The 12,484-nt window shown below is 37.7% G+C and overlaps 1 protein-coding gene across 1 annotated transcript; it reads right to left on the minus strand.

The window, feature by feature from the left end:
• Nucleotides 1–502: 502 nt before the first annotated feature.
• Nucleotides 503–5,644, minus strand: LOC133788719 (Holliday junction resolvase MOC1, chloroplastic). The gene is made up of 6 exons (XM_062226304.1): nucleotides 5,040–5,644; nucleotides 4,495–4,600; nucleotides 3,176–3,228; nucleotides 2,498–2,629; nucleotides 2,056–2,128; nucleotides 503–1,369 (listed from the first exon to the last, which is right to left on the minus strand). Exons 1-6 carry the CDS (start codon nucleotides 5,490–5,492, stop codon nucleotides 1,278–1,280), a joined length of 909 nt encoding a protein of 302 aa, XP_062082288.1. The 5' UTR covers nucleotides 5,493–5,644; the 3' UTR covers nucleotides 503–1,277.
• Between the last annotated feature and the right edge of the window lie 6,840 nt (nucleotides 5,645–12,484).

A 12,484-nucleotide genomic window follows, 5' to 3' on the forward strand; every position in this document is an offset into this window, starting at 1 on the left:
TGGTCGACCCAGGGCTGCCATCATTTCCTCTCTAAGTTGTCGCACCTCATCTCGAACTACCCCGATCTTGAATTCTACCATCTCCTCCAACTTGTCCTGATCGTTCTTCCCACCCTTCTTTGGTCCCATTTTCCTCTACCCAATCAATCTGCTCTGGTACCAATTGATAGGCTATAGTTCCAATCCAATTCTTGAAAGAATTAGAGTATAAACTATTATTGATATCAACATAAAGAATTACAATGGTTCCAAGCTATTCGAGATGCTTGGGATCTCCCCGAGTACATTTACTCTTTCTTTACAAACAAATCTGAATGTCTATACAATTATCTAACTTTTCTGCCACCTCAGCTCTTTCTGGTGTTACATTAAGTATTCTTTGGCCTCCTAGAGCATGTTAGCCTAATTGGTGGTCTATCCCTATTATCATATCATCAGTAAAACACAGCACCCAAATTTCCGCCTGAAGAAAAGAACTCACGTTGCAAATAACACAAGAATGTCCATCAATTTTAAAACTTATAACTGCCAATTATTGTCTGAAACTAATAATAAAAACTAAACAATTTATAATCACTTGATTTAATACTCTGCACAAATCCCTCCGACCAAATAACTGTATATTGTAAGGCTTGTTAATCAATCGAAAACAATTGTACTGAGCTTTTAAACAAACAAGAACAAAGTTGGCTTTAAAAAACTAACTATGGAATAATTCAAATGTACAACCTCTGAGAACAGAAATTTCCCATCCAAATTGGCCATCCTAAAATGGCAGCTTAACCCAGAAGGAAGACTGAACGCATTCCTTGAACACTAATGCCTTCATAAGATGCAAGTTTTGCATCTTTAGGTAGCCACCTTCTATTTTTATCGACAGACCATCACACCACCACTTGTGTTATTCGAGAACACATTCTTTATGCGCATGAATTAATTCCACAGACCTTTGAACTTCTAATAAGCTAGTATTTCCTTTCATCGTTATCTCTGTTCTCTTAAAGGCAGTTCAACTTGAATGTTCTTGCTCTTCATGGTTCACTTTCAAATTCAATAAATTCCTTTTCATCTCTCTTGCAAAAATAATATGCAAATCCTACCCTTTTCCTCAAGCAGCTGTCTGCATGCAGCAGTAGCATTGTCAATGTATCTCTTGCAGCTATTTTGGTTAGCAGGATCTGTGCTAAATAAACTTTAGCTATTTTTATCGTGATAATATATTCTGTCATTCTTCCAAATAATTGATGCCAACAATATTGATAGTTGATGTGCCCATTCTAAGAAACTAGTTCCTTTAAGGTCAATGATGAGTCCAATTCCATCTTTAGGCCTCTCCCATAGGCAGCAATGAGTAAAGCTTCAGCTCTCCCTACCAATATTGAAAAATATTAGAACAAGAAATTACACAGCTGATGGAAAAGGTTTTCATAAAAAAAGAATTCCTTAAACTGAAGCAATATATTTTGAGTCCCAGGTACCAGAAAACAGTTTATTCATCAACTTCCATTCCTTCAAACCTTTTCAAAATACAACTTCCATTAAAAGAATGACAGGCTAAGAAAATCAGTTAATAGGTGAGGTTTTGGTGATGAACCTCCACATGGAAATACCACAATCATAATTAGAGTGGTGTTTCTTTTGCCAAAAAACCTATAGAACAGAAATTTTGAGTACGTTAAATAGACAATATGAGTGGCCCAAATCTTACAGTAGTTATTTGAGTGTTCCTAAATGAGTTGTTCAGTTTCTCATCTGTTTAGCCAAAATCAATATCTCACATTTGCATCTTCGATATTTTGAGTATTTACTATCACTTACCAGAGACAAGGCCCACATCTTACAGTAGTTATTTGAATGGTCCAACAATAACTGTTCAGTTTGTCCTCTTTTATTAGATCATAATTTCTTTGCATCCTTGTCTATATTTCTTGTCTGGCTTTAACTTATTTATGATAACAATGATAACATATAACAACAGTAATAGTGCCACACACATACACAAATAAATAAATAGAGAATTGGTCGGATATAATTTTAAAGATACGAGTTAGGTACCGTGATCCTTTTTTCGCTGCAACAGTGAACTCAAAGAAGGAAACAATGTCGATGCCACTCTCCTGCTATCATCCTATCAAGAAAAATTTCAGTACTGATAATCAATATCTCTGTAGAAAGAAAAAAATGAACAACACTAGAAAAGAAACTAAACGGGATGCAAATTTTCAGGTAAGCAATAGCACCTTTTTCTACAAACAACATTCATGTTAAAAAAGACAGCATGATTCTGAACAATGTAAAAATTAATGTCTTAAACAGAAAGATTGCATTGTTTTCCCATGAGATACAAAATATAGATATAGAACATAGTTAAGTACACGTAATAGATTTCTAAACATCAGACAATAAACCCCACACATAGATATGCAACATGTATAGTACAAATAAATACAAGTAGTTAAATATGACCATGACAAATACAGTGTAGAATCAACCAAACCTTTGAAAAAGTGCTTCCTGAGATTTCAAATTTCTTTTTCCATGAGAAAGATGGCACTGGGACAACAGAGAATCCCAAAGCCACAAGGATTCCAATCCATAGGCCATACCCAAATCCTCCACTCCACCATCCCTTAAGAAAGAAAAAAGAAAATACCGAGGATTGTTGGAAAGTTAGAACATTGAGAAAATAGCATCATAAATTTCACCTCTAATTTTAGTATTAGCTTGCTAAACATGACTAAAATCTTAGGATTAAATACATCGGAAGCTTTCCAAAATCATGACAGGATTTAAAGAGAAGAAAAAGAACCCATTCAGTGACAAAATCTCTGCCTCATCCAAAAGCTCTTCAGAAATAGTAGGACAATGGCCAAATAAAAAACCCAAGTCATACCTCAGCTATAATCTCATTCAGTGATGAAATCTCTGCCTCATTTTAATTTTTTTTTTAAAGTTTAACATACTCAAGGATTTGGAACTCCTGTACAACCCATAATACAAATTTCCAGAAACAATAACTGCAATTGAATTACAGACAACTATCTGCAAATCAATTTGCAATAAGGTTTTATAATGCTTTGGAGTAGCAAGAGAAAAGAAGCTGCTTCTACATCAAATATTAATTATAGAAAATGACAGTAATAGTTATCATTTACTGAGAGAGATAGTAGTTTACCTGCTTCCCATCTTTTGGAAAAGGGATTGATTGCTCAATGTATGCTATAGTGCCTGAAACAAGACAGACAACAAATTACTGAAGAAATACTAGGGTAAATGAAGAAAACAGAACATAGCTAATTGATGGTAAAGCCAAGAGAGAGAAAAAGCAAGTAAACCAACATAGACAAGACATGAATAGTAGAATACTGTGCATTATATGTATAACCTGATGGAAATAAAAATGAAACAAATGAATTGTACACATTACATCACCAGAATCAAAAACAGCAACAAAAAAAAAAAACTGCAGATAAATGAGATTTTATCAGCTGAGTAATTTACAAAGTAGGGAAATATTAAAAGATTAACACATTGAAGGGAAAGAGAGAAATGTGAGTACAAAAAGTACGGTTAATAATATCAGAAAACTAGACAACTATTAAGTGAAATGATTTTATTACATCTTACATTAAGTGAGTTTTTTTTGCCTAAAATAGGAGACCACCACTATTCTTTTAAAGATGCATACACTGCAGGATCAGTTCATGATATTTAATGTCCATTATAAGAAAACAAGTCAATCTACAACTAACTTAGAATGTCCATTCAAACCTTCATTATGTAAATTCAGTCATCATCTGACATCTGGTTGGAAAATGACTCTTTTTATCTAATTCGTTATAGTATTTCTTTCTTCAAATTAGATTCCTTTATTTTCTCAGTGTTTAAATTATAGAGTTTTCTAAAAAATTTCGAGGTGTACTATAAAAGGAGAAAGGTATAAGTTAGAGTAAGAAGTATTTGGGTACATTGGGTTATTGAGTAGAAAAGAGAGAAGTACAAATTTTTATACGGTAATTTTTTTAAGGGTTGTGATTCTTCTCATGTTTTAGAGTTTTCCAAGTAAATTTTTAGTATTGTGTTAGATTGATTTTATCTTTTCTGTTATTGTGACATTTCTTATAAGTATAAAAACCTACACAGTCTTTTTTAGGGTATGGTTTTCGGTGAAGACATGAAAGGTGGACATTGTTAAAACTCAGCAAAGTGAAAAAAAATACGAAAAAAAGCCACAAGTGCAAGGAAATCTTATATAAATATACTACTTAAAATGATAACCTAAATAATAATGTTTTGAATTTGTGAGTAGAAATAGAGTGTTTAAAATTATCGAAAACAGCAAAATATAACAATATAGCATAAAGATATTAGTGGATTAATTAAATTTAACATAAAATTAATGAATTCAAATTAAAAAAAAAATGTATACAAATAAGTTGAAATAGATTGTTGTAAATTCTTAAAAAATAATAGAAAAATTTAACAGAAACGTACCTTCGGGAGCATTAAAACCTCGAAGTAACTCAATGATAGATTTGGCATCTAAACGTCTTCTAACTTTTCCACCAACCATCACTGACAAGTGTGGAGAGTCAAACACCTAAAGGCAAAATGGCAAAAAACAAACAATTAAGATATTATTAATTTTCAATATCTTCACAGATTGTTAATATTTTTCAAACTAGAGTTTTGTATGGTTAGGAAATTTAAGCATCTTTTCCAGGATTAAGTAATGTATAAAGCTCCAGTTATACAAACCAAAATCAAACATAATGACATGATAATCTTCATATTATAATCAGTCTGCAAAATGATGATTCTCGTGACGAGCAAATTGAGACAGCATTTTTAAACTTAATCTTCAAACCTAATATTATATACGAAGAGAGACATAAGCCTAAAAAAACTGAATAGAGCTCCAATTAAATATCCCATTTGTGTGGCATCAAACTAATAAGGTGATAATTCTTCAAAAGCATTACCCTAAAACAACTTTTAAAAAACAATTTTCAATATTTAGACCCAAAATTTCTAATTACCTGAGCAGGACAGTCAGGGTCGTCGCCTTTCAAGACGGCCAATGCACCGGAAAGATCTGGGTCGATGCCAATAACCCAATCAGAACCCGCATTACGTGGGTCGGACCCTTCCTCTCTTGCTTCGCCATGGGAGGTTCCGAAATCTCGAGGTAAAGGGCAAGATAAAGAGGCTAACCAGTTTTCTTTGAGCTCAGCTTCGGAGGCCTTAACCTTAACCCTGGCTTTCGAAAGAGAAATGGGCTTAAGGGAAATGGCGAGGCAGTGAATTTTGTGGGCAGAAGTTGGAGACGATGCGGAGAAGGGTCTGAGCTGGGAAGAGAGGGAGAACCACGCCGTCGTTAATCTGAATTTGGAGGGAAAAGAGAGTGAGAGCGAGAATGGAAGAGAGAGTACAGCCATGGAGTTTGGTGCTGCAGTGGTGTGGTCCGGAGGTGGAAATGTAGTAATACCCATCTAAATTGTGGACAAAAAAAAAAGTGGAGCGGGAGAAGCACAATATTTATTTTTAAACACGATCAATATCATTTGAATATTTTTAAATCAATTTTCTTTCAATTTTTGTTTTCTTTTTTTGTCTTTCTTTCAAATTTTGGAGTGTTTTGAAGAAACCTAAAAGTAATGTAATAAATAATAGGATTTATACATTTTTTATATTGTGTTATGTCTAGATAAATATTTGGACCTTGCACCTTGTTTTCTGTCTAGATAAATGTTTGTAACTTGTATTTTGACAAATTATTTTTTGAATAATGTATTTTGTAAAATGTTTCAAGTAGACTCTTAAATCTAATTTTGGTCATAGTTTTTTTTAAGGAAAATTTCACAAATAATACTTAATAATGCCTAATATTACTAAAAAATCCTAGCACTATTAATCTTTTCAATATGATGCTAAACATTCCTCTCATACCCAAAATACACCTCCCATTATATCAAAAATCATAAAACTTTCTCTTCCTCTCTCTTCCCTCTCTCTCCCTCTCTCTCACGAAATCACCCCTAAAACCTACAGATTTATATGATTTTCTTGTCAAAATCGTTGTTAGTCATCTCCATTGTCTCTGTGAAGTCGTCAATATCAAAGGCAACATCTATTTTGATGGTTTTTGGAGGAGAAAAACCATGGGTAATAAGATTGTACATTTTATGTGTTGGGTATTATTTGTTTACATTTTTTTTTGCTATTTTGAACAGATCTGAGCCTATATTGGTGTTTTTTTTTTTTTAGAGAGATTCTGCGATCTGCATTTTTCTGGGTTTTCTGCAACTTTTTTTCTCGATAGGAGCTCGATAACGATTCGATATGAGCTCGATGGTATGTAGAAGGTCTTTTATGAGCTCGATGTGAGCTCGATTATAGCTCGATAGGTTTAGGTTTTGTTGCTCGATGGCAACTCGACAAGGGTTCGATTGGACCCTAGAATATTTAGTGTAGTTGTTTTCTCGATATGTGCTCGATAGGAGCTCGATAGGGTTCGATGAAGGTTTTGGTTAGATTTTATGCTCGGTTTATGAAATGGTAGCTCGTACTAACTCAATAAGAGCTCGATTATAGGCTCAATGCGAACTCGATAAAGCTCGATGATAGGTCGATAACGCTCGATAATGTTCTTTTTTCATGAATTTCTAAAAAAATGACGGTTTTCTTGACAATTTCAATTTTTTTTTTCCAACACAGGTTCTATTGTCTATGTTTTTGTATCCTACAATAGTGTTTGGGAATGACAAGGGAATAAGTGGATTTTCAAGGACCCTCAATGCATGGTGATACCGATGGAGGATACTATAACGTACTTGCAACTTCTTGACATATTGCACAAGTAACTTAAAGTTGATAAACAGATGTATGGGTTGAAATTTGAGGTTCCTTACACATGCGGCGACCAACCGTTTACACTCATTCATGTTGAAAGTGATCTTGGTGTCCGTGCATTCTTAGGAGTAACATCTAAAGAAAGGTTGGCCTTGTGTGTCACTCCTGTTAAAAAGATTGTCATTGCAAACCCATATTCCACTCCTGGACCTGAGGGAGCAGCCAATACTTTAGGATGTCCTATTGGTGACCTGAGGGACAACCAGTATGAGTATAACCCCTATGTGAATGACGATCCAGTAGCTGAACATAATGAGGACTTAGGATACAATTCAGTGAATGACGATCTAGTAGCTGAACATTTGCAAGCAGAACAAGCACAAGAACTACCAATACGTCATATTGCACGGGCGAACCCACCAAGTCCAGAACGTCGAACACCTGGCACCAACTCTAGTCATCCTGGTGGAACAGAATATAACTATACAGGGAACATTCCAATATGTTCAACAAAAGATCACAAAAAATGGAGTGCTCCCATGTTTACAAAAGAAGATATCATGGCTTCTAGTCGTTCTGAATCACCATCATCGGGTGTAGCGTTGGGGGAATTACATCTTGGGAAGACTTTTGAGAACAAGATGGAATTGAAAACCAAAGCGGCTCTCTTCGCAATGAAGAATAATTTTGAGTTTATGGTTAAGAAGTCTGGTACTGATGTGTTGTATATCACCTGCAAGGATCCTGATTGTGGTTGGAGAATAAGAGGGAAAAAAGTAGCGTGATCGGAGATGTTTGAGATCACTGTTTATAATAGTGTACATACTTACTCACTAGAATTGCGACAAAAAGACCACCGTCAAGCAGCACCTTCTGTTATTGGGCACCTTATCAAGAACAAATATGCTACTGATGGCACTAGCTACCCACCAAACAGCATAAAGGAGGATATGAAGAATAATTTTGGGATCGATATGAGTTATATGAAGGCTTGGAGATGCAGAGAGAAGGCACTCGGTTATGTCGGGGGGACACCTGAAGAATCGTACTCCAAGTTACCTTCTTACTTGTACATGTTGCAGCAAAAGAATCCAGGTACAATAACTGATTTTGTCACAGATGACGGTCGCTCTCTTTACTGTTTCTTCTCACTCGGAGTTTGTAGAAGGGGATTTACATCATGTCGTCTTGTTATATGTGTGGACGACACTTTCTTGAAGTCAAGGTATGGTGGCAACATGTTGTGTGCTGTCGCATTGGATGCGAATATCCCATTTATCCAACAGTGTTCCCGATTGTTGACAGTGAGAATCATGCTTCTTGGAAGTATTTCATGATGAAATTGAAGGAAGCCATTGGAGTTGTTGATAATCTGTCTTTTGTATCAGATAGGCATGCTAGCATTATTCATGCTCTTGAGTTGGTCTTCCCTGATGCCTACCACGACGCATGCTACCATCACATAAGTATGAATGTAATCGCTAAGTTCAAGACCGATCACTGTCACAAGGAGATGTAGAATGCGACATATGCATTTTGGAAGTCAAAATTTCACAGGTTCTTCAACAATATAAAGCAAATGGATCCTGCCATAGCTCAATATCTCGAGGGTATTGGCTTCGATAAGTGGACTCATGCTTACTTTCCTGGGAATCAATACAGTGTAATGACAAGCAACTACGCTGAAAGTTTCAACAACAAAACCAGAGACGCAAGAACCTTCCCAGTCACTACTTTTTTGGAATTCATTCTGTTGACCATGATTTTGGCCAACGACGAGTAGACGTCAAAACCACAATGAACCTTCAAGAGATTAATACGACACAGATAATTTTATAGTGGTTCAGCCCCAATTTGTTGGTAATAGCCTAATCCACTTAGAGTTGTGATATATTTAGCCTACACTTAAGATCAGATGAACTTGAGCCAACTGAGTTTCTTAAGTGCAAGTAGAAAAATATAGAGTTTCTCTCTCTAGAGAATACAAGTTTTTTCTCTCTAACCTCTCAGAAAATACCCCAAGAATGCCCCAAGTAACAGTCCCAAAATCTCAAAACGAGAGAGTTTTCTCAGTCTAAAAAGATCAGATCCCTAAAATGATGTCTGAGCCATTTATTTATAGGCTCATGGATCATACACCAGATATTCCCTTTGACCGGGTCCTTTCTGTTACTCACACAATATTTAATTAATAATAACATCTAAAATACAACAATATGCGATTCTTTAGGATAATATGAGAGATTCCTGCGCAGGTATGACCGATTCTAGCTGAAGATGTTACTGGGATCTCTTGCGTAGCAATGATCTGTTTAGTCGGTCCACATCACACCCAGAAGGAAAAATGGAGGGCCAAAACACTTCACCGGTCGCCCAAACCCTCACTGGTCAGCCAAGACAAGTGACTGGTCGGACAAACACCTGACTGGTCAGACAAACACCTGACTGGTCGAACAAGCACCTGACTGTTCGGACAAGCACCTCACTGGTCGATCATGGCACTTGACTGGTCAGTCAAAAATCTTCACCGATCTGACAAAAATTCTATTGGATCGGTCAGATCACTGGTCGGTCATGGCACTTGACTGGTCAGTCAAAAATCTTCACCGGTCTGACAGAAATTCTATTGGATCGGTCAGATCACTTTATCACAACTCCGAAGAGCCAACACATTTATTGACTATTAATGTGCCTTTTACTGACCATGCATTGCCACTTGTCACCTCTGATTGCCACGTCATCGAACTGAAATTTTGGGGATAACATTTGCCCTCCAAGTTTATTATATGATTTACTCGTATGATAAACTTTTCCTCTAGCAAAATATTTTCGTGGTCATCCAAAAGCTTCCATCCGGTCAGTAACCTTCACTTTTGTAGTAAACCCACGACTTAATTTTTCTGTCCATACAAACGATAGTTATCAGTTTCCCATTTCCATTGCTCTTTCGGGCTCATGAGTATAGGATAATCATTGATGTTATCTTGAAGTTTGTTGAACCCTTGAAATTCAACTTGTTGATCTTGTTTGCATAGTTCAAAATCAAGAAAATAGGTTCCCCTTTTAGCCCATCAAACCCATAACCTTGGCCACTCTCAGCTATTTAGACCACTCGGATTCGTTCCTGTACTTCCCGGACACACCAATCCAGCTCCTCGAATGACAAGCTCCTCGGATGGCCAGCCAGCATCTTAGATGCGCACGGATCCTCGGACGCTCAGCCCAGCTGATCGGATGCGCGCTTGCTACTCGGATGCAGACCCCATCCCGCTCGGACCATCACCCAGCCGGTCGGGGCACTCTTCCATCCGCTCGGATGCCTGGCAAACTGCTCGGACACCACGCTTGCCACCATCCGTGTAACGCCCTACTACCTTAGAGCCGTTACTAAGTGAGTTTAAAATGGAAATTGTGCAACTAACCGACTCTATGAGGTTTCTAAAACCAAAAGTGTGACTAAACCAGAACTTAAGGCTGTAATCTTTGAAAATGCTTAGTTTCATTGAAAACGTTAAGTGTAAAGCATCCGAGATCCCAAAATAAGGTTTACAAAATATTTACAACTCAAAAATAGATTTACACTTGATTAACTATCAAAAGAATGAGTTAGTACAGCCATATACAAAATGCCCCCAACCAAAGCAGTCGGGCAGGCCGAACATGTACGCACCGCCCCCACGCTCTCCATACTCATGGCCGGTTGACTGACTCTTTGCTTTTACCTGCAACACGAAGCACCCGTGAGCCGAAGCCCAGCAAGAAAACCCAAATAGTACATAACATATGCAAATAATATAGCTGACATAATCCATTGATAAATAGGAAAACCATCAGACTAAACAAGCACGGCCATGCCGCCCCAGAGGCCTTACCAAAGCCTGGGGTCTCGGTCCTCACCGTAAGGATAACTCATGTATCCCTTGGGTCCCACCCTGGCTATAGCATCCCATGTGCTGAGTGTTACTTCCGGCCCCAAGGCCGTACCCGGCCTTCGCCGCTCTCGGCCTTAGCCGTTCATTTCATTATAATCGCACGTATAATACATTTTGAAATAACCATTCAAACATATAATAGTTCATCTAAGATTACACATTTACATATAATACAATCTAGGGCCATGCCCTGCAATCACACTGTGGGCCCATGCCCTATTCTCGGGTGTTACAATCTAGCTTTCCGATGCACCAAGGTCACAAGCACGGTCCTCTAGCACGAGCCTTTCCGAAATCCTAGTCACAACACACATAAAACACTTTTAATACAAACCAAACCCAAAACCACTTCCCGGGACCAATCCCGCACTCTCGGGACTCCCAAATTCCTAAAACAAATCATTGGAAACATCCCCCGAACCCCCGGAGCAAAAGCTCAAATTTGTAAAATTTCAAGTCCTGAAAAAGGTGTAGCGCCGCGGTGCTACCCGCAAGGGCCGCGGCGCCCAGAGAAGTCAGAAAGCCCCCTGACTGTAAACAGCCTCGCGCCGCGGCGCCTAAGAACAGGGCCGCAGCGCTCCTTCGCGAACCCAGAATTTTTGGGTTTTTCTCCTTCAATTCCCTCATGAAAAACACCTCTAAACCAGTCCAAACACATATCTCAACCCCAAGATCAAATCAAAACTTCATATGAACCATCTAACAACCTATAGACACTAGAATCAAGATCAAAACATCATCACACCCAAAATCCACCCCTTTGATTTCTAATTTCAGCAACTCAAACTAAAACTTTAAAATGCTTAACTCATGCTTTAGATTCCTCAAATCAAAACAGAAACCCAACTTAAATGTGCATAAAATCCATACCTCAAGTGGAGAATTCACCCAAAAACTTCCTTGATCTCCTCCTAGACTCCCACTTCAGCCCCCTCTACACTTCTTCTTCTTTTTCTTCTACTTGCCCTAACTCTTCTTTCTTCTTCTTTTTCTTCTCTTCAATTTTTATCAAAACACCAAATGACCCAATGCCCAAACCGTGTACCCCAATATCCCAGCTGAAAGTTGTCTAATTCCCTTGCCAAAAGACCATTTTACCCCTTCCTAATAACCCTTCCGAACTAAACCCTTCAAGGGCACTCAAGTCCTTTCACTTCTATTTTAATTCTACCACTTTCTATCTTAAAACTTGTTACTCAAAGCAGTTACAAACGGTTACACAAGTTACTCAATCGCCAAAACTATAACCATTAGTTCTCACTTCAACTTACGAAATTCCTAAAGTACCCCTAGGCTCCTCCCGAGCCGGGTATAAAAATCCCGTTGTGACTTTTAGACTAATTGGCTCACTAGGACCGTCTCGATGCATGCATCCTGATAAAAACACCACACTCACATGGCACAAATCACATAATACAATTATCACAGTTATGCCCTAAAATGGCCAAATTACGATTATGCTCAATCAGGTCTACATGCATACTAATTCACATAGTCATGCATCACAAATAATCAAATAGTCATATAACGTGCATTAAATCATAATCATGCATTAAACTCATTAAAGTCACACACAGAATCCCATTATGCCCTCCAGGCACACTACTCAAGGCCCTTAAGCCTTAATAGCGAATTTGGGTCGTTACAATCCGCTCGGATGTGCACATGACAGCTCGGACGCAGACCCCAGGCTGCTCGGA

Source organism: Humulus lupulus, chromosome 7, assembly GCF_963169125.1.
Source record: "Humulus lupulus chromosome 7, drHumLupu1.1, whole genome shotgun sequence".
Lineage (NCBI taxonomy): Eukaryota > Viridiplantae > Streptophyta > Magnoliopsida > Rosales > Cannabaceae > Humulus > Humulus lupulus.